At 41.5% G+C, this 22,168-nt stretch overlaps 1 protein-coding gene across 1 annotated transcript in view; it reads left to right on the forward strand.

Moving 5' to 3' along the window:
* Positions 1 to 7,567: 7,567 nt before the first annotated feature.
* Positions 7,568 to 22,168, forward strand: part of LOC143962330 (extracellular calcium-sensing receptor-like) — a 30,995-nt gene continuing 16,394 nt past the window's right edge. Inside the window, exons 1-5 of the mRNA XM_077471630.1 lie at positions 7,568 to 7,647; positions 11,084 to 11,375; positions 12,235 to 13,065; positions 14,654 to 14,881; positions 19,336 to 19,454. Of these exons, the coding sequence (XP_077327756.1) occupies positions 7,568 to 7,647; positions 11,084 to 11,375; positions 12,235 to 13,065; positions 14,654 to 14,881; positions 19,336 to 19,454 (1,550 nt within the window). The remainder of the gene's footprint in view (positions 7,648 to 11,083; positions 11,376 to 12,234; positions 13,066 to 14,653; positions 14,882 to 19,335; positions 19,455 to 22,168) is intronic.

Here is a 22,168-nt window from a genome sequence, read left to right on the forward strand (position 1 = left end):
TTCCACCTGTGGGAATGTGTGTGTGTGTGTGTGTTTGTCAATACCATTTCCTATATCCCTGTATATTGCATTTGCTAAGATGCCCATCTAAGAGTTTTTTTTTAATTGTCAACATTACCTGCTGACAGCACCAACTGTGGAAGGGAGTTTTACATCTTTAGCGCTCTGACAGGAAAAAACCCTTACACAGCTTAAGGTTTAACTGCTTCTCGTCCAATTTCGATGAGTGGCCTTGTGTCCTCCTAAGTGACCTAAGACTGAATAGTTTCCTCCATATGCTAGAATCACCATTGAGATATTTGTAAAATGCAATCATATCCACTCTTCAGTTCTCCATGGAGAACGAGTTTAAATGGTTGTCATCATATGTCATATTTTGGATGTCATCCAAAAGCTTCTCAGAGACTTTTGTGGTTGGGACTACTTTAAAGCAGCAGGATGAGATTGTTCCACATACCAATATTAATTGAAATCTGTAAATATGCACATTGTCTTCTCAGGATATTCTATCTCAGCATGTTGGTCCAAATCTACACTGTAACATATCACGTCCTTCTCTTCCATCTCCTTCTACTCCACCACTGCTGTGGACATCAGTGCAGACTGGACATCTCAGAGCTTCAGGAGGTCAAACAGCCAGGAGATATATTGGTGGGAATTGTATTACCCCTTCACCTTGGTGCTTCTGTCTATGTCAATACCTTCACCGAGAGACCACCCGGGGTCACTTGCTCTGTGTACGTGGAACTTTATTTATAAATATTTTGTTTACTAATTTTACAATAATATTAATTAACATTTATTTTACAAATACTGTATAAATATACTGTATGTATATACTTTTTTTTACAATTCCTTTTATACATTATCCATCTATACACTTTTAATTAGACATTTTATAGCTTTTTTTTACAATTCACATCAAGTCTATATTTTGCAGATAACCAATTACAGCAGGGGAGATGTCAGACCTCTTCTCTCTAACTGAACCTCCATGCTGTTGCTTTGAGCACAGATGACAGGTGGGAGAGAATAACCAGTTCAGTTTGGAACTTGAGCTATTGAGCTCTCTAAACAACAAATGTTTTCAGAAAATACAGCTGACGCTATTCTATAAACATGTGAAAGAGCTACCACATTATGTTATTATAGTGTTTTTCTTACCTGTTTTACTCTCTTAACTTTTAAAGGCTTCTCTGGGGCCTAGAGGTACATTTTTATTGCCATTATTTTATATTATATTTTCATAAAAAATAAATACAGATACAAACTTAGGCCCCAAGGGGGAATGAATAATGTTTTATAGTACTGTGGAAATCATAGCATGTTGTAATGGACAATGAGTATCTTAAACAGTAACAATAAAACATAAGTAAAATTAAATAAAAAGTAAAAGCAGGCTGAAAAAAACATAGAAGTCACAGTCAGGTTCACTAGGAAATGTCGCCTTTAGATAATATCAGGTAATGATGTTTATAATTTGAATTATAGTCTCAGAATGCATTTAAGCCCGAAGGTTTATTATATGTTTAGGTCTTCCAAGGCCCTCAGGCTTTAGATGCCTTCTGTAATGTACCGTTTGGTGTAGCAAACATTAGCTTGTATGTATCATGGTTTTGCATTGTTTGGATGACCTCATTCATCATTGGAAGATTAGGGTCTTTCCAGTGTCTAACTATCGCTATACGTACTGCTAATAGTATATGAATTAGTAGATTTCTCAAGTGGGAGGGGAATATTTCGCTACCCAGAGAGCACAGAGCCAGGTCAGAGGAACTATGGATAGTCATCGCCAATACATGTGATAAGAGTTTAAATATATTTAACCAGTAAATGGTCAAAAAAGGAACAAGACCATAGTACATGGAATAGGGTTCCCGTTTGATCACATTTGCGCCACCACAGAGAAGACCTGGGGGATGAAAATACGTTGAGGTGTTAAATACTATTGTAATATTATTTTCTGAGTTAACTCCCATAAGTTTGCACATTTTGTTATGTGGCGAAAAGAGCTTTTTGCCAAGACTGATAGTTGTAAACCTTACCCAAATCTCGATCCCATTCTTGGAAGGGTGTTGATTTTATGAAGGTATCTTTTTTGCTTGAGTGTAATAACCAAAAAGAAAGATCCCTTTAAATCTTGCAGGGAATGTTTTATAGAATTGCGCTATATGCTAAGGTAATGTATTTGGGTTACTATGAAGAAAATGTGACACGCGTATATATTTATAGCAGTCTTTGGTTGAGACTAAATATTCTATCTGAAGCAATCAAAAGGTTTTAAGGGCTGGTCCCACTATCAAGTCATCTACTGTGAGTATACCTTTATAGATTGTTTATCCCATCCTTCTTCCACACAAAAGGGAAAGATAGGGAAAGATTATTTTTTATATTATAATGGGAAGACCCAAGTCTAGAATATAATATTTGGATTTGTTCCCCTTGTAATAAGACACTTTATTAAAGAGGTCAAGAGCTGCATGCAAAGAAGCTAGAGGGTTTTCCACGCATCAATATAATGTCATCCATGAACAAACTGATGGTATGCATTCTGTTTTGTACCCAAAAACGTGATATGTTGAGGTGCGTGCGTATATATGTCGCTAATGGTTCCATTAACAACTTAGAGATAAGAGGGGAGAGGGGGCATCCCTGTCGTGTATCATTTGTTATGGAAAATGGGGTGGACATTGCACCTGAGGTATGCAGTTGAGCTGACGGGGTGGTGTAGAGTGCCATAATGGTAGAAAAAACTAGTCCCACAAAGATAAAAGAGGATAGGGTTTGTGCCAAGTATTCACAGTGTATCCTATCAAAGCCTTCTCTGCATCCAAAGTGAGGAGCAGAGAAGGTATGTGTTTTTGATTGGCCAGATGGATAACATTTATCAGTCTACAGGTAGCATCCTTTGTTAGGTGTCTCTTTGTGAACCCTGACCAATCGGGGTGTATAAGTAGAGGCAGACTATCTACCAGTCTAAGGGCAAAAAGGTTGGCGTACATTTTCACATCATTATTGAAAAGTGATATAGGGCAAAAGTTAAAGGGGGGGCGGGATCTTTTCCTGGCATGTGTAATGTTACGATTAATTAAGCGTTTCTGAGGGGAAGGCAGAAAAGGTGGCAGCAGCAGCAGCATTGTACACTGGCTCTAAGTTAGATATCAACACATGCTTGAATGTTTTATAATATTCCCATATGAACCTGACCCAGGAGATTTATTATTAGGGACAGATTCTATTACCTAGTGATTTCAGGTATTGTGAATGAGGAATGAAGTTGATCCAGATGTTCTGTGGATAATTGGGGTAGTTTCTAATGGATGAGAAAGTTACTGATATGCTAAGAGGTGAGTTGATGCATATTAGGGTTGGATTTTAGGTTGTGGAGCGTACCCTAAAAATTACTAAAGGCATCTGCAATATCTTCAAGGTGAAATAATTTTATGCTAGTCTTCGGGTGTAGGATATATGTAATTTTATTTTTTAGCCTGACATCTTTCAGTTGTTGGGCTGCAAGTTTGCCTGCTCTATTAGCATTATAGCTCATCTTCAATCGTCTATTTGCTTTTTCAAACCTGTCCAGTAATTGGTTACGTAAATCGTAACAAAGTTGTGATAATGTCTGTGATATTGATGGTGTGGGGTTGTTTTTTTTTTTTCTGGATGTCTAGTGTTTGTATCTCTTTGGTGAGCTCAGTAAAACTTTTGTGCCGCTGCCTTTTTGCTCTTGCCCCCAATTTTATAAATATTCATCTCATGAATGCCTCGTGGGAGTTCCAAAGCACAAAGGGATCCTCTAACGGGGACACATTATCCTGAAAAAAATCAGATATGCTTTTTTCTATTCTTTTTCCTGTTCTGTAATCCTGCTGTTGGGGTAAATTAGGGTTGGTTCTCCAAACAAAAGACGGGGTGGAAGAGAGTGCGTCTTCCAATGTTAGTACAATTGAGGCATGGTCTGACCATGTGATAGTATTAATGTATAATGATAAAGCTTTCATTAGTAGCTTCTGGTCCAAAAGGAGCAAGTCAGTTCTTGTATAGGAGCAATGTGATGTGGAAATAAAATGTAGTCTCTTCCGCTGGCATTTAGTCATCTCCAAGCCTCAAAGAGATCTTATGATTGGATTAGAGGTTGGAGAGATGGGGAGTGTTTTTTTTTTTGGAGAGGTGGTGGCATCCATAATAGGATTGGGAGTTATGTTGAAATCTCTGCAAAGCAGCAAAGCTCCTTCCTGCACTCTGTACTATGCGTAGCAGTTTATTGAAAATGTGTCGTAAACAAGGAACAAAAGGAGCATGCGTGAGTGACGTCACTGAAACAGATATCTGCAATATCTCCTAAACAGCAGTTTGTGACATTTTTAAAGCCAGCTACAAGTAAGTGATCGCAAATAGCTTTACATGCAGTAAAGTTGAGCAGGGGGGTTTACAACCACTTTAAGGTATGAACTGGCGCAGCGCATTCATCTTTGTAAATTACCCCTACTAACTATCCGCAAATTGTCGCTCAACAAACACGAACATAGTGACATACTATGAGAGTATAAAGAAGAAGTTAATTTCTCAAGCGTCACCCTTTGGGCCCCTTCTGCTAATTTCGTGTTAGTAAAAGTTTGGTGAGCGTTGATTCACGATTTTCAGATCGTACATAACAAATGCATTTTAAAATACATTTGGCATAACTACATCAGTATCATCTAAAATTAACATTCATGACATGGCAATTGATGAAATGCTGAAATTCTCATCTTCTTTAATGGGATAATAATTAAGCTGCTTTGCTGGTGATACTGATGGAGTTATGGCAAACGTATGTTAAAAGGCGTTTTTTTTTTGTTTGTTTTTTGTGTAAGTTACCACAACACCATTATCCCCTTTTTAAAATCAAAGATACAACTATGTTGGTGCCCCTTGTTAATTTTACATTATATTTTTTTAAATGTAACTGCCTAATCCCAAATTGTCATTTGAAGTAAAACACATAGCCAGGTATTATTCTACACAATTTTTTTATTGTTCAGAAAAAAAAATAAAACAAATTAAATTAGACATGCTATCTGCCATCCAAATACAAATAACTTAACCAAAAAGTGCATTCTATGCATATAAAAATATAGAAACTATAACAAATATAACAAACTATAACAAATAAAATCATTATAAAAAAAAAGAAATTAAGTAAGTGGGGAAAGAGTTAAAATCTCCAGTCCAGCAGCCTTTTTTCTGAAGGCTGGTATTGCCACTGACTGCCATGCTGCTATGGTGGGTGCGGTGGCTGTGGAGGTGGGGCCACAAAATCCAAAATGTGGGTGCTTTCAGAAATTTGGCCCCTCACCCCCTTGTTGAGTAGCTTCAGGATGAGTTCCTCACACCTGCACCTTTGCTGACCAGCCATCTGTCTTAATTTATTGGCAGTCACACACCCAAATGCCTCAGCCTTATCTGGGTCTGTACGGAGTACAGTAGTGGCCTTGGCTGAGGAAGGAAGCTGTGGCCTACTCCAGATTCCTGCTCTTCCTAGCCCTTTTAGCAGCAGGACGTAGTGGAGGGATCTGCGCCTGGCTACTGGCCACTGGCTCCTCCAGACTGACACATTCCTCTGTTTAAAAATGGGACATAATTAGATTCTTTTCTAGAGTTTGGTCATCAATCATACACAATTTTGATCTCCTCACTGGTGCAAATTGAATGTGGAGAAATAGAAAAGACTATCATTCTGACCCCAGCATTTTTAATTCTTGTTCTAATCATTTTTGGTCACTACTGTCTATTGATATGGAAACCAATCTGTTAAGGCAGAAATCTTTTCACAATAATGTCTAGTTATCATCATTGTATTTTGAATACAAATATGTTCAACAATGCTATACCTGGGTCAAGCTGGGCTCCTCTGGTCGATAGAACAGCATAGAGCACAAGCAGATCATCCTTAAATAGCCCGTCTGGCGTGCGCACATCTTCATGTGCGTATGTACATTCCTTTTGGCCGTTCTGTGAACATTCATTCTGACATGCACATGTCTATTAGCCAAACGTCTTCTGACATGCACATTTCTATTTGCCAAACGTCTTCTTACATGCACATTTCTATTAGCCAAACGGCTGGTTGGTATAATCTGACGGGCATAATGTTTTTTTAACTTCATGCAGACATGTGCACACTGAAATATTTCATTTTGGAATTTTGTTTTCGTCCAAAAAATAAATTAATTTTGTTACTCCCGAAATTCGTTTTTATTTAGTTTAGTTAAAAAATGCATTTGTCCGAAAATCCTAAATAATTAAGGTCGAATCTGTCATTGAAGGCTTATGGTGTCTGTCGAATGGTCTAAGAAGATTTGACGGAGCAGCTAAACTGTACAATTTCCGGTCAATTGTTCCACCTGCAAGCTATAGTAGTATTTATTAATTATTATTACTAGTCAACCAACATTAGAATTCTTCTATAGCCTATGGGTGGAGCATTTGACCATAAATGTCCGCTCGCAGCGACTGCTTCGTCGAATCTTCATGTCAATTATTTTCTCTCTATGTCGAATAATTTTGGACTAATAGAGTTAGGTTAGGCACATTCGACCTTTTTTGCTATTGTCTCTATAATGTCAAATCTTTTCCAGGTCTATGTCGAATCTTTTCTCTCTATGTAGGATAATCTTGGATTAATAGAGTTAAGGTTAGGCACATTCGACCACAGGTTTGATGGACACAGATCGCTATTGTTAGCATCATGGCGACTATCCTATCTATATCAAATTGTTGTCCCAACGAAAACAAAAATAAAGCATTTGTTTATGTCGGATCTTTCGGTTTTTGGATCCTGTGCATTCGTTATCGTTTGTTAAAATGATAATTCAAATACCCGAAATTTGGCCAAAAATGCATTCGGACGAAAACGAATGCACAGGTCTAACATCATGCATTAGATCCATTAAGAACAAAAACATTGTGTGTGTGTGTCATACCCACAGCACAAAATAATAGTTAAGTGAAAAAGATATTGTCACCTCATGTAGCAATTAAGGTACATTTGCACTATTGGAGCAAGTGGCCAAGATAAAGCCCATTTTGGAACATATTAGACATATAAGAAATACAGACAACAGTAGTTCAAATTAAATATGAGTTTATGATCTTCTAAAAAAAATATACATTATCAGATACAATTTGCTGCCAACCACTGCCCCTCTACCCACAAAATATTCCAGGTATTTCTGCCTTAAACCACTGGCAATTTGTGAGGGCAATCCAGCACAAGCTTTTTCAATAGCCATCAGCATGCCCACAGATGGACGAGCTGCAGCCTCTTCAGCTGAGCCTGCCACTGCAGGGTCCACGTCACTTGGAATTGAGGCTAGGTAGCTGGTAGCAGTCCTCCTTAAAAAATGATGGAGAATACAGCAGAAAGGGATCACATGGTTTATCTTGTAGAGTGCCGGGTTGATTGGAGTCAAAAACAGCCTGAAATGACTCGATAGGATGCCAAAGGTGCTTTTGACCACCCTTCTGGCACGAGAGAGCCTGTAATTGAATTTTCTCTGCTCTGTTGTGAGCTTCCTCATAGGAAATGGCTTCATCAGATGTTCCCCCAGAGCAAAGGCTTCATCTGCCAAGAAAACAGGCCTTGAACATTCTCCTCAGCAAGTGGTAAGTTTAAGGTGCCATTCTGGAGCCGCTTGTAGAACTCTGTCTGCATAATCACTCCTCCATCAGAGTCGCGGCTGTTCTTCCCAACATCCAAATACAAGAACTCGTAGTCGGCAGACACTACAGCTAGCATGACTATGCTGAAAAAACCCTTATAATTAATAGGAGCCAGAGTTGGGTGGTGGTACAATGCGGACATGCTTGCCATAAATGCTTGCCATCAATAGAACCACCACAGTTGGGAAAATCCCACTAATGATGGAACTGGGCTGCAACCTGCCATTGCTCTGGGTTGGAAAGAAACTGTGGACTAAAGAAAGAAAAAAGAAATGACTACTTCTGCACATAATATTGCAAGCAGATTTGACACAATCATGCTTAGCCAACATAAAGACACACTTAAATAAGTATTTTAAGACAAAAGTGGAAGGTTTTGGCGGCACAGTGGCGTAGTGATTAGCACTCTCACCTAGCAGTAAAAAGGGTTGCTGGTTCAAATCCCAACCACGACACTCCCTGCCTGGTATTTGCATGTTCTCCCTGTGCCTGTGTGGGTTTCCTCTGGGTACTACAGTTTCCTCCCACACTCAAAAGACATGCTGGTAGGTTAATTGTCTTCTGTCAAAATGTGACCCTAGTATATGGTTGGGGACCTTGGATTGTGGGCTCCTTGAGGGTAGGGACCAATGTGAGTGTGCGATGTACAATATAAAGGGATAGGGACAATTCTAGACATTCACTCAGAATGGATTGTTAAGTTACTGGCCTAGGTGTGTATGGGCCCAGGATAGCATGCTGGGGAGGTTAGTGAAGGAAAATATGCATGTAGGCCAAAAAAGGAGCAGGAAAAGCAAAGACAAAGAGGACATTCACAGCATAGTAAAATATTGATAATTATGCAATCAACAAATTTATACAATACATTAGCAAACATAAATACATATAATGTGATCATAAAGGTAAAAACTTACCCGAATATAGTCCTTCTGCAGGACTTAAATGATGGCTGAGCAGGTCTCTGGAATAATGTCTCCCAGAGCCTGGGGGGAGATCCCAGTTGTAAACTTGAGGTCCTGGAGACTCCTCCCCGTCACCAAGTACCACAAGGTGGCTATGAGCATTTGCTCTGGAGTGATGGAAAGCCTTATACATGTGTCCTGCTTCTTAATATAGGGGGACACTAATGCCAAGAGTTGGGGAAAGCAGGGGTCTGTCATCCGGAGATAATTCAGAAAATCCCCCAGATTATTCTCCTGCTCTTCCTGTTCCTGAACTGGACTTGGGTCAAAGCAATAACTCCTAGTCCAATAATCACACATTCTCTACTCAGATTACGCAACATAGCTGGTTGACGAACGGACATTCAGAAACAAACTGAAAAACGTGAATCAACACTCACCAAACTTTTACTAACGCAAAAGAAGCCCAAAGGGTGGCGCTTGAGAAATGAACTTCCTCTTTATCGTCTCGTAGTACGTCTAGTACGTCACTACATTCGTGTTGTTGACCGAGAATTTGTGTACCGCCAGCATGCCAGACAAGATACTGGCACATGCCCTTTTGATGAAAAAAGAAACGCTCGGTTGTACGTGTGTACGAGGCTTAAGAGTTATTTCCCCACAGCCACCAATCCTATAAATGTTGGAATGTGAGATAAACTAACTTTAGTCCTTGGGTCAAGATCCCACTATGGATCTTGTCACCGGCAGCAACTTGCAATAAACAGGGTCTCTAGGAGTGCCAAAAATATATATTATTCTGTTTCTACAGTTTCACTCTTTTACTGACTGGACTAGTGAGCTTTTGATCCATCATTGCTACTGTACGGTTCTCTAATGCCACGTACACATGGTCGGAGAATCCGTCGGAATGCATCTTATCGGACCGTGTCATCAGATAATCCGACTGTGTGTGGTATGCATCGGATTGATTCCGTCCGAATCTCAGTCGGACCCAATTTTCCAACATGTTGGAAATATTTCCCGACCAACTGGGCCGGTCGGACGTAATCCGATCATGTGTAGAGAATTTTGATCGGACCAAGTGCCACGCATGCTCAGATCAAATTCCTACATCAAAGCTATTGGCTACTAGCCTGAATGTAGTCCCATCGTAACGAAATTACGTCATCATGTTTTGAAAGATCGGATTTTTCGACAACTTAGTCCGACCGTGTGTATGCAACAGTTTCGGACACAATCCGTCTGACTATATCTGACGGACAAAATCCGATGGATTTGGTTGGCAGAATCTCCGACCGCGTGTACAGGGGCTTAGACTCCATTTGAGACTAGCTGACAATATTGTGTCCAATAATCTGATCATGTGTACATGAGGCTTTAGTGGTGAGGGTGATTGGGTAACTTTTTGTCTAGCAAGGAAGCATCAATGTATGGCCAGGTGAATGTTCTTTATAGCAAACTTGTTACTAGCAAATTGCAACCAGTGATAGGATTACCATATTAATTTCTAGTCCAACATTACCCTGTATGGCTCATTTTTGAAAATGTAGATTGCCTGGTTATTTCTGGCTTCAATACTTCCATGTCACCACCCTGAAACAAGTATATTGGGAAAAGACAGGATTCCTAATCTCTGTATACTTGTGCCAAATCAGCAATTTAGAAAGTATTGAATCTAATATATTAGCAGACAGCCATTTAAAGAGACTAAAGCCCCGTACACACGAGCGGACTTTTCAACATCCAAAGTCCGACGGAATGATTCCGTCAGACTATTCGATCGTGTGTGGGCTGCAACGGACTTTTGATTCGCAAAAGTCTGACAGACTTTAGAAAATGGAACATGCTTCAAATTTTTCCGCCGGAACTCCGCCGGACCCAGTTCCTACCGAAAAATTCGCTCGTGTGTATGCTATTCCGACGGACTAAAACCGACGCTAGGGCAGCTATTGGCTACTGGCTATGAACTTCCTTATTCGAGTCCAGTCGTACGTCATCACGTTCGAATCCGTCGGAGTTTGGTGTGATTGTGTGTGGCCAAGTCCGCTCATTCGAAAAGTCAGTCAGAACTCTGTCGGAACTCCGTCGGAACTCCGGCAGAACTCCGTCGGAAGTCTGTCAGACTTAATCCCTCGAAAAGTCCGCTCGTGTGTACGCGGCATAACATTGCCTCCTATATATTTCTCACATGGATTGGTTTCTTTAATACAATGCTGCCTATTCAAAATATAGATATTTTCAACCAGTACTGGGGTCTTTCTTAAGTTGAATTCATTGGATCTTAAATCACATGAAAAAAAAGACAGTCACAATGGCACAGATAAATTAATTCTAAGATGGCTACAATGTCTTCTTAAAAGGAACCTTATTTCCTATGCATACAAATAGAGTTTTTTGGAGTTCTTAAACAAGTGACACTTCTCTGTGTAACTTTTCTATGTAAAGATTATCATCGTATTGTGTTAACACATCAGGTTCCACTTTGAGAGCTTCCAACAGTCCCAAGCCATGATGTTTGCTATGGAAGAGATCAACCAGGACCCCAATATTCTTCCCAATGTGACACTAGGCTTCCAAGCTTTAGATTCCTGTGACACTCTCCGTCTGGATCTCGGAAGCTCTTTACAAGTCCTAAGTGGGTCCAAAATGGCCACCCCCAACTACAGGTGTCTTCCCGGCATTCCTTTAGCAGCCATTATTGGACCAGCAATCTCCACGCACTCGATTTTATTAGCCCATATTCTAGGACTCTACAAATACAATCAGGTACTTTGTTTTGCAGATGTGTTTCCTTATTATAATCAGAGTTTTTATTTGATCCTTCAAAGCATGTTTGCACTTTATGACAAGTGTTCAAAGTTGCACGGGGATAGCAGTGACATCCCTTCCCAAATATGGGCAATGGCCATACAGTATTTGGGTAATGACTTTGACCAAATATGGTCATGGCCATAATTTTTCAATGATGTTACTACTATCTCTTCCCCCTCCCTTTAATAGCTCAGGGAGCTGTCATTCAGCTAGGAGTACTGTCAGGATCTGCAGTGTGTGCAGGGTCTGAATAAGTAGGGGTGCTATGTACTTCTTACTCATTCACACGGGGGAAGGTATCTGGATGCCTGCCTGTTTTTTTTTAAAGGGGGCTTCCAGATTCCTATAATATCCCATCCACGAACTCCCAAAACTACTGATCCAATCATTCCTTTGTGTTGAGGTATGTTTTAGGTGGAGGCCAAAGGGGAAATATAATTTTCTACCAATTTAAATTTTTTTTTATTTTATTATTATTATTATTTTTTTATTTAAGTGCTTCCACTGCTCATGCTTTTTTTTAATTTTGCAATTGTACATTTTTTTCTAGGGCAGTGCCCTTTTGACTACTCTTGCCTATTATCCCAGAAAATAGAATTTTTGATTTGGCAGGGCAGTTCGGCTCTAGATCTCTAGTTTTAACCATTCCTCACTCTGTACAATATGATACATGTTAAGACAGAGGTGAAGACCACACCAATAACGTTATTCATTATTTAAAATAGTCTTGACTAGGATAGATTATTTTGCCTTAGAACTCAAAACAAAGATATTGCACATCTTATATACAGCTATCATTTTTTATTCATAACAGATTAGCCATTTTTCTACAAGCTATCTACTTGGTGATCGCAGAAAATTCCCATCTTTCTTCAGGACAGTTCCAAGCGATGCCTTCCAATCTGTTGGACTAGCAAAATTGGTGTTGTATTTTGGTTGGACCTGGGTCGGTTTGCTGGCTTCAGATAGTGATTATGGTCAGCAAGGAATCCAATTGGTCAAACAAGAATTACAAAAGAGTGGAGCATGCGTGGCCTTCACTGAGAACATAATTATGAATAATCAAGAACGCAATGCGCAACATATTGTCAAGATCATGCGAGCATCAACAGTTAAGGTTGTTGTTGTGTTCTCCACTGACATTGAACTTTTTGCTATCCTAGATGAGATGCTGAGGCAGAATGTTACGGACAAGACATTTGTGGCCAGTGAAGCTTGGTCCACAACAAGTATACATTCCATTGAAAAATACTCAAAACTCTTGACCGGCACCATCGGCCTTGCATTCTACAGTGGAAGCATTCCAGGACTTAAGAAGTTTCTCAATGCTATCCATCCCTCCATGTCTTTGGGTAGTGAATGGATAAAAATGTTTTGGGAAGAAGCCTTTGACTGCAAATTCAATACAGATAGAAATGTCACAGATGTTTTGGACTCTCCATTTAGAGAGTGCACAGGAGAGGAGAGTTTAGAAAATATTCAAAACAGTTTTACTGATGTCTCCAATTTAAGGACCACATACAATGTCTACACAGCAGTATATGCAGTGGCCCAAGCGCTGGATGATCTAAAAAACTGTGTTTTGCAGGAAGGGACATTGTCATCAAGTCATTGCGCAGACATCTACCATTTCAAGCCTTGGCAGGTAATGTAATGCACAAATCTTCTTAGAAGGGAATTGAACAATATTGCCAAATGTTTGCAGACCCTAGACCATTACACCTTTGTGTACTTGTTGGGCAATATATTTCATAACTATGGCCATTTAGCTATACCAGCCTCCCCTGTTCTAAAAAGGGTTTCCACAAAATTTTGGCGTATATCTGGAAATTTGGGTCCATTTATCCAAAAGAGGATTTGTGAGCTTGGGTACTGATATAATAGATGAGAAAACCTAGTTCAAAATCAGTGTTCCAATTAATTCCAAAAGTATATAGTAGGGTTGAAGTATAGGCAACTTAAAGTGCATCTCCACCCAAAAAGGGAAGCTCCGCTTGTTCGCAATCCAACCCCTCCCCCTCCCGCTGCCACGGTTGGCTCTTTTTGGGGGGAGGGGGAAGTAGATACCTATCAAAACCTGGTCCCCGCTCCCATTTCCGGGTAAGATCATCGCACGATAATCGCATCAATCTATGAAATTTCCAGGCCCCTCCTCCTTCCCCACCTGTTGCCTTCTGGGAGACACAGAGGTCCCAGAAGACAGCTGGACCATTCAGAAAGCGCAGCGCAACTCACGCATCCACAGTAGGAAACAGGCTGTGAAGCTGGAAGGCTTCACTTCCTGTTTCCCTTAGTGAAGATGGACGAATCGGCTAGGGGTGCCGACATCATAGAATACCTGACAGGTAAGTGTGCTTATATTAAAAGTCAGCAGCTACAGTATTTGTAGCTGCTAACTTTTAATTTATTTTTATTTTTTTGCAGGCTGGGCCTCTGCTTTAAGTTCCTCCACACCAAGGCCATCAAACTATGTCTCTATGAAGCTAATTTAGTGCTACTCAGTGACTTGGAGGGTATCCACCTATTTTTGGCCATTTAATGTATGTTTCGAATCAATGTTTATTTTATGATTAATGATATATTATATAAAGCTTTATAAAAAAAAAAAACGAGTTGATTGATTTAAAAATATTGAAATTTCACCCTATAAGGGTCTGGATCAGGTCAATTAAAAAAGTCTTCAATAATTAAATAAACAAGCACATGAGTTTTTTTTATGTTATGGAAATAGCATAACAGCTACTTTAATATTAGTTTGTGCACTAACATGTGTGCAAATAGCCTCCTATCCACAAATACATACTACCCTCCTATACTCCACTTGCCAGTGCACCCCCCCCCCCCCCTCCAACTGTTTCTTCTTCTGCCTTAACCTGCAGTAAAATACTCAATGTTGGCTGGTTTTGGGCACTAGGGGGAGTGGTGACATCACTACTAAGTGGGTGTGCCGGCCAGTGCTTGGGCCAGGTGATTGGCTGGTAGACCTCGGCACTGTCATATAAGATGAGTTCACATGATCTCCCATACCTAGAAGTCCGATGGGGCATACACACGATCGGAATATCGATGAAAAGCTCCCGCCTGACTTTTTCTGTCGGACATTCCACTCGTGTGTACACGGCATTAGAGTATATTTCTTTATTAAAATACTAATGGACAGATGCCTTACTTTGTAGGGAATTAACATACTCTGATACACATTTATTCATGTAAGATACCCTTCTCTTTCCCAGCTCCTGTATTACATGAAGAAAGTTCATGTGAGCCTGAGTAATGGACATGAATTTTATTTTGATGAGAATGGAGAACCACCTGCAGTCTATGACATTGTAAACTGGCAGCTTAGCCCAGAGGGTGGCATATGTCAAATGAAGGTTGGCAGTTATGATAGTGCGGCAGCTCCTGGACAAGTACTCACCATCAACACAAGCCTATTGTTTTGGCCTTCTAAAGATAATCAAGTAAGACTATTCTAATTATATACTAAATTAACAATAAAACAAGTATAAGTTCACCAGTGGGGCTCGTCCACTTTTGCTTAAACAACAGTGCATTTTGGCAGGCAACAGGTGCTTATACACATTTGGTGCTTAATTGGTGGGATCTGATGACTAGAGCTCTTGTCTGTTCTTTCAAGGGCAGCCAACTGTGAATTTTGTGGATTTTTATTATTTCTCCAACCCCAAGGCTGTTTGTATAGCACCGTTCCTATGAATCAAACATTTATTTAACCTTAGCATATACCAGAATGCCTTGGCCTGGTTACTTTACCTTTTTTGGATAACATCTTTGTGCATATAGAGTGCTGAACATTAATGGTACCATTTTGAAAAAATATTTGCTTCCACTAGAGTCCTGTACTAGTAGCTGCTGAGACAGGGTTCAATACAGAAGACTAAATATCCCTCCCCCATCATTTAAATCCCCCAACCCTTATTTTAACTCCAATCCTAATGCCCTGTACACACGACCAGACTTTCCACCAGACTAGGTCCGATGGACTTCCCGCCAAAATTCCGGCAGAGTTCCAACGAACTTTCCGAACTAACGCACTTGCTCACACATGACCGGACTTTCCGGCAGACTAGGTCCGCTGGTCTTCCCGACGGAGTTCCGACGGAGTTCCAGCGGACTTCCAAATGAACGGATTTGCCCACACACTAATGGTACCATTTTGTAAAATATTTGCTTCAACTAGAGTCCTGTACTAGTAGCTGCTGAAACAAGGTTCAATACAGAAGATGAAATATCCCTCCCCCACCACTTAAATCCCCCAACCCATATTTTACCTCCAATCCTAATGTCCTGTACATACGACCGGACTTTCCAGCAGACTAGGTCCGACGGACTTCCCACCGGAATTCCGGCGGAGTTCCGACAGACTTTCCGAACGAACAGACTTGCCCACACATGACCGGACTTTCCGGCAGACTAGGTCTGCTGGTCTTCCCGATGAAGTTCCGATGGCGTTCCGGTGGACTTCCAAATGAATGGACTTGCCCACACATTTTGAACGTGATGAGTTACGATGGGACTAGAAAAAGAAGTCAATCTCGTCGCTTTTATCGGCAAGATTGACACCTTGCGAGCTCCGTCGCCCTGGGACTGTGACGTCATAAGGTGCGGGGTCACCGGGTGACATCACCCAGTGACCACGCCCCATGCTTTTATAAGTTTCGGACCTTGCACATGGCATTACAGCAAGAGAGAGCTTTGTGTCAACATCGGAAGAACAGAAGAGGGATCAAGACGACGGAGAAGACCGAGCCACCGCTAGCAAAAGAGTGGCAAATGAGCAGAAGATAGTGGAGGAGCCCGACAGAAGAACCGGAGACCGGGAGAAAAACCGGAGACCTGAAGAAGAGGCTGGAGAGCAGGAGAAGAACCAGAGACTGGGAGAGAAGAGGCCAGAGAGAGCGGAAGAGACCCCCGGAGCTGCCTAATAAACTGCTTTAAAAACCTGTCTAGTGTGTTTTTTTATTGACTTTCTTTCCCCCAGGTGAATGGGTAGGGGTACAATGTAACCCATACTTATTCGCATAGGGTGGGGGGCCAGGATCTGGGGGCCCTGTTCTTAAAGGGGGCTTCTGGATTCTGGGAAGGGGACACCCCCTTTCCCAAAGCACCCACTCCCCCCATGTTGAGGGCATGCGGCCTGGTACGGTTCTGGAGGGGGGCGCTCCCCACCCCCCTTCCTGACCAGCCCGGCTGCGTGCTTGGATAAGGGTCTGGTATGGATTTTGGGGAAACCCCCACGCTGTTTTATTGGCGTAGGGAGTTCCCCTTAAAATCCATACCAGACCTAAGGGCCTGGTATGCTCTTAGAGGGGAATTCCCTCTAGCACTCTCTGCAATAGGAAAATGTGTTTTTGCTATTGCAGCCAGCGCGAGATGTACAGTACCCTGTCGCCGAGAACCAGCGTGATAGGATAGTGCCGGAAACATTCTTGTGGGCAGGTACTGTAGCTGCCCTTGCGATGTATTTGGTCCAGCATACAGACAACCGGGTTTCCTGCAAGGAACTGGGTCCGGCGGAGTTCCGGCGGGAACATTTTAAACATGTTCTATTTCTAAAGTCCATTGGATTTTTGCAAGCAAATGTCCGATAGAGCCCACACACAATCAAATTGTCTGACGGATTTGTTCCGTCGGACCTTTGCTGTCAAAAACTCCTATCGTGTGTACGTGGCATAAGACAACCCTTCCTTGGGACTCAATGAACCCCTTATTGAAGATATTCACCTTCTGTGCTTTGATATTCTGTGGCAAAATCTAAAAGTTTCCAGTCTAAGGCCGCGTACACACGAGCGGACTTTTCGACATCCAAAGTCCGACGGACTGAGTCCGTCAGACTATCCGATCGTGTGTGGGCTGCAACGGACTTTAGCTTAGCTAAAGTCTGACGGACTTTAGAAATGAAGCATGCTTCAAATTTTCCCGACGGAACTCCGCCGGACCCGGTCCCCTTCGAAAAATCCGCTCGTGTGTATACTACTCCGACGGACTAAAACCGACGCTAGGGCAGCTATTGGCTACTGGCTATGAACTTCCTTATTCGAATCCAGTCGTACGTCATCACGTTCGACTCCGTCGGAGTTTGGTGTGATGGTGTGTGTCCAAGTCCGTTCGGTCGAAAAGTCCGCCAGAACTCCGTCGGAACTCCGGCGGAACTCCTTTGGAGGTCTGTCGGAATTAAGTCCTCTCGTGTGTACGGGGCATTAGAGTCTGCCGACCAGGAGCAATTGTTTGTTCCAAAAAAAAAAAATCCTATATTACCAATAAACAGGTAATTTTAGATCAGAAATTACATACTAAATACGTTCCTCTCTCAATATGCAGCAAAAGTTGTCCTCCGGGGTTCTGGAAAGCGGCTAGACGAGGAGAACCTATCTGTTGTTTTGAGTGTGTACCTTGTCCTCTCGGGGAGATCGCCAATAAAACCAGTAAGTTAACTGTCTAGATACATGCTCCTTCTAGATAGCAAAGGAGGCTAAGGCAAAGTATGGAAAAACAAATCTTCTATCTAATGCTCTAGAGCATGGGTCTCAAACTGGCGGCCCTCCAGCTGTTGCAGAACTACAAATCCCATCATTCCTCTGGCTATAGGAGTCATGCTTGTAACTGTCAGCCGTGCAATGCCTCATGGGAAATGTAGTTCTGCAACAGCTGGAGGGCCCCCTTACTTTGGAGAGACTTTCTCTATCCATTCCCTCTGCTGTCCACAAGGTTTAGGGTTGTGTCTATGAGAATGTTTGACCATTCTTCCAGAAGCTCATTTGTGAATTCAGGGACTGATGCTGGACAAGAAGGCCTGGCTTGCAGTCTCTGCTCTAATTCTATTGGGTGGAGGTCAGGACTCTGTGTAGGCCAGTCAAGTCCCTCCACCCCACACTCGCTCAATTATGTCTTTATGGACCTTGCTTTGTGCACTGGTGCACAGTCATGGTGGAACAGGAAAGGGCCATCCCCAAACTTTTCCCATAAAATTGGGAGCATGAAATTGTACAAAATGTCCTGGTATGCTGACGCCTTAAGAGTTCCCCTCACTGGAATTAAAGGACCAAGCCCAGCCCCCGAAAAAAATCCCCACACCATAATCCCCCACTCCACCAAATGATTTGGAGGGGCCAAGCAGAATACTTTTGGAAATATAGTGTGGATAAGAAAGTTTTCGGTGGAAGAACTTGATTGTCCTGATCTCAACCCAATAAAACACCTTTGGGGTGAATTAGAGGAAAAGACTGCAACCTAGGCCTTCTCGTCCAACATCAGTGCCTGACCTCACAAATGCTCTTCTGGAAGAATGGTCAAACACTCCCATAGACACACTCCTAAATCTTGGGGGCAGCCTTCCCAGAAGAGTTAAAGCTGTTATAGCTGCAAAGGGTAGGTCAACTCAATATTGAACCCTATGGACTAAGACTGGGATGGCATTAAAGTTCATTTGCATATAAAGGCATGTGTCCTAATACTTTTGACAATATAGTGTATAATGTACATTTACATCAGTCCCTGCCCTCAAGGAGCTTACAATCGAAGGTCCCCAACTCACATTCCTTGTTCAATATTTTTATTGAATTTCAAGCACTTACCAATACCAATACCAATATGACTATTTACCCTAACTCATGCTAGAACCCAGTGGCATACCTATGGGGGGGGTGGGGGGCGGGCCGCCCCGGGTGCCACACACTGGGGGGTGTCAGGCCAGCTATTAGGGACAGGGCAAGGCAGGGTGGGTGCTCTGTAGCTGCGCTGACTCTCTATATCCGTACAAGTCAGCAGCAGCTGCGCTGTGTTATTCAGCTCACAGTCGGGCTCCTAACTGCCACGTCTGGCTGCTTCCTGCATGTGCACCATTCGTGTGTACTGCCAGTATTATATTTTGGATTGCAGTTCCTCTTGTGTCTCACAGGAACATGTAGGAAAAGGACCTGGGACTAGGAAGACCACCATACAAGTGGGGGCTCTGAGTATAAGTGAAGGGAGGAGGAGGCTGTCTGTGTACATGGAGAGGCAACTGAGTGTGTACAGGTGTGTTTGTGTATGTGTGTGGGGAGGGGGGCAGCTGAGTGTGTAGGGGGGCAGCTGAGTGTGTACAGGTGTGTGTGTGGGGAGGGGGCAGCTGAGCGTGTATAGGTGAGTGGGGGGGAGGGGGCAGCTGAGTGTGTAGGGGGCAGTTGAGTGTGTACAGGTGTGTGTGGGGGGGGAGCTAAGTGTCTATAGGTGTGTGTGTGTGGGGGGCAGCAGAGTGTGTACAGGTGTGCTGAAGAAGCTGAGTGCATGCAGACATGATCACTGAAGGGGTGCAAGATATAGGATCTGTCCCGGGTGCCAAATCCTCTAGGCACGCCCCTGCTAGGACCAATTTAGAGAGGAGCCAAAAAACCTGTTATGCAAACTCCAGGTAGGTATTACCGTGGTTGGTATTTGAACAGACAATCCTGGGGCTGCCAGGTGGGAGTGCTAGAAAAAAATTGTTTTTTTGTGCATTGCGCTGCTGGATTATATATGTCCTGGATGGGGGGAGTGAGGAAGGAAAAAGAGGGGGTTTTTTATGGGGGAGGGGAAAAAGGTTTGGGGGGAAAAAAAAACGCTGAAGTTGATAAATTGGTGTGGCGGATTTAGGGATGTCAAGTCTGCTTATCACAGAGTTTTGCAATCCTTGCTGTGTATGTCAGTAAATGCAGCAGAAGTAATGGATAGCTGGCAGGATCACAAATTATAGTCCACAGTTACTGGTTGTGGAAAATAGTCATAGAAAGGGGATGATTTCTTTAGCACAGGCAGGTAGGCAGCATGTTCAAGGATAGAAGGTACCTTGTAAAAGACATATAAACAGAAGAAAAAACAGCGCCAATCTAAGTGCAATATTGTTGAATCAAAGACATTTAATTTGTGAAGTTATGCACTCACACTCTACCAGAAGGTTTCAGGCACATCATGTATCTAGAGGGCATCGCAGGGCTCTCGAGGAGAAGCGGTAACTCGTTCGGCTGTATCTCTCATCCGGTGGCGCCGGTGGTTCCCAGCGTCGCACGGCTTGGTGTAACAGCGTCAGGGAGGTCCGTTCGTCCGTTCGTTGTTATGTTGAGGGCCACACTTCGTTGTGGTTTACGTTGCACGCGTTCGGAGCATGCGTGCTCCTTCATCAGGCATCTGGGTTACTATGTTTGGAGTGGTTTAAATAGGGAAAGGGGGCAGTTCTAATTAGTCGTTTAGGTTCCACCTTATGGGGCGGAGCTGTTCCGACCAAAGCATGGTGTTGATTGCTCATGTGTTGCAGGCTGGTTGTATGTGATTATTGTGTGATTATTGTGTGTGTGTCCATCAATGTATCTGGATACAAGTTGGATAGTGTGGACAAGATGTGGGAAAAAGTGATAAGAGTTGGAACTTTTTTATTTATTTAATTGTTTTAAAAATTGTTTTAAAAAATTATGAAAATACTTGTTAAAGGTATAAAATAGAAGTGGATTTTGCAAGAATTAAAAGAAGGTTGTTAAAAATTGAAAAAATACATAGAAAATACATATAAAGAATATATATATATATATATATATATATATATATATATATATATATATATATATATATATATAAAAAATAAATTTTTTATATATAAAAAAATATATATAAAAAATATATAAAGAATCAATAAAAATAGAGGTAAAAATAAGGATAAAATTACAATAGGAATAAAAATAACAATAAAAAAACAATAAAAATAAAAATAAAAATAAAGATAAAAATAAAAATAAAAATAAAAATAAAAATAGAACTAGGAATAAAAATAAAATTAAAATGAAAAAGGGGCAAAAAATTGTTAATTAAATTGCTGAAGGTATATTTCTATGGTGGGTATTATGACATAACATGGTGAGAGACATGTATATTGATAGTATTTGATATTGTGAGAATTTGGTACTGTAAAATACAATAAAATGGTGTTAAAATGAGACGTGGATGTTAGAGCAGAACATACATATACATATATATATATATATATACATATACACATACACACACATACACACATACATATATACAGTGGTGTGAAAAAGTGTTTGTCTAATTTTTACCCATCACACTTTTTCCATGAGATTTTTTAATGAGACTTAAAATTGCTTAGCCGCCCCCGCCCCCCCCCCCTCCCCCCTCCCCTTCCCCCCCCCGCCCTCACCTCCACAAATCAGTATCCACGCGCCTTTTTCTGATCCCACTATAAGTGGGTTCACACACGTACGAGTGCGTGTGCATGCGTATGTATGTATGTATGTGTATGTATATATATATATATATATATATATATATATATATATATATATATATATATATATATATATATACAGTGGTGTGAAAAAGTGTTTGCCCCCTTCCTCATTTCCTGTTCCTTTGCATGTTTGTCACACTTAAGTGTTTCGGAACATCAAACCAATTTAAACAATAGTCAAGGACAACACAAGTAAACACAAAATGCAATTTGTAAATGAAGGTGTTTATTATTAAAGGTGAAAAAAAATCCAAACCATCATGGCCCTGTGTGAAAAAGTGATTGCCCCCCTTGTTAAAACATACTATAACTGTGGTTGTCCACACCTGAGTTCAATTTCTCTAGCCACACCCAGGCCTGATTATTGCCACACCTGTTCACAATCAAGGCATCACTTAAATAGGAGCTGCTTGACACAGTAAGGTCCAACAGAAGATACTTAAAAGCTACACATCATGCCAAGACCCAAAGAAAT

The sequence above is a fragment of the Lithobates pipiens genome, unplaced genomic scaffold, assembly GCF_037356315.1.
Source record: "Lithobates pipiens isolate NorthernLeopardFrog02 unplaced genomic scaffold, aLitPip1_a1.2 Scaffold_8, whole genome shotgun sequence".
In the NCBI taxonomy this organism is placed as follows: Eukaryota; Metazoa; Chordata; class Amphibia; order Anura; family Ranidae; genus Lithobates; species Lithobates pipiens.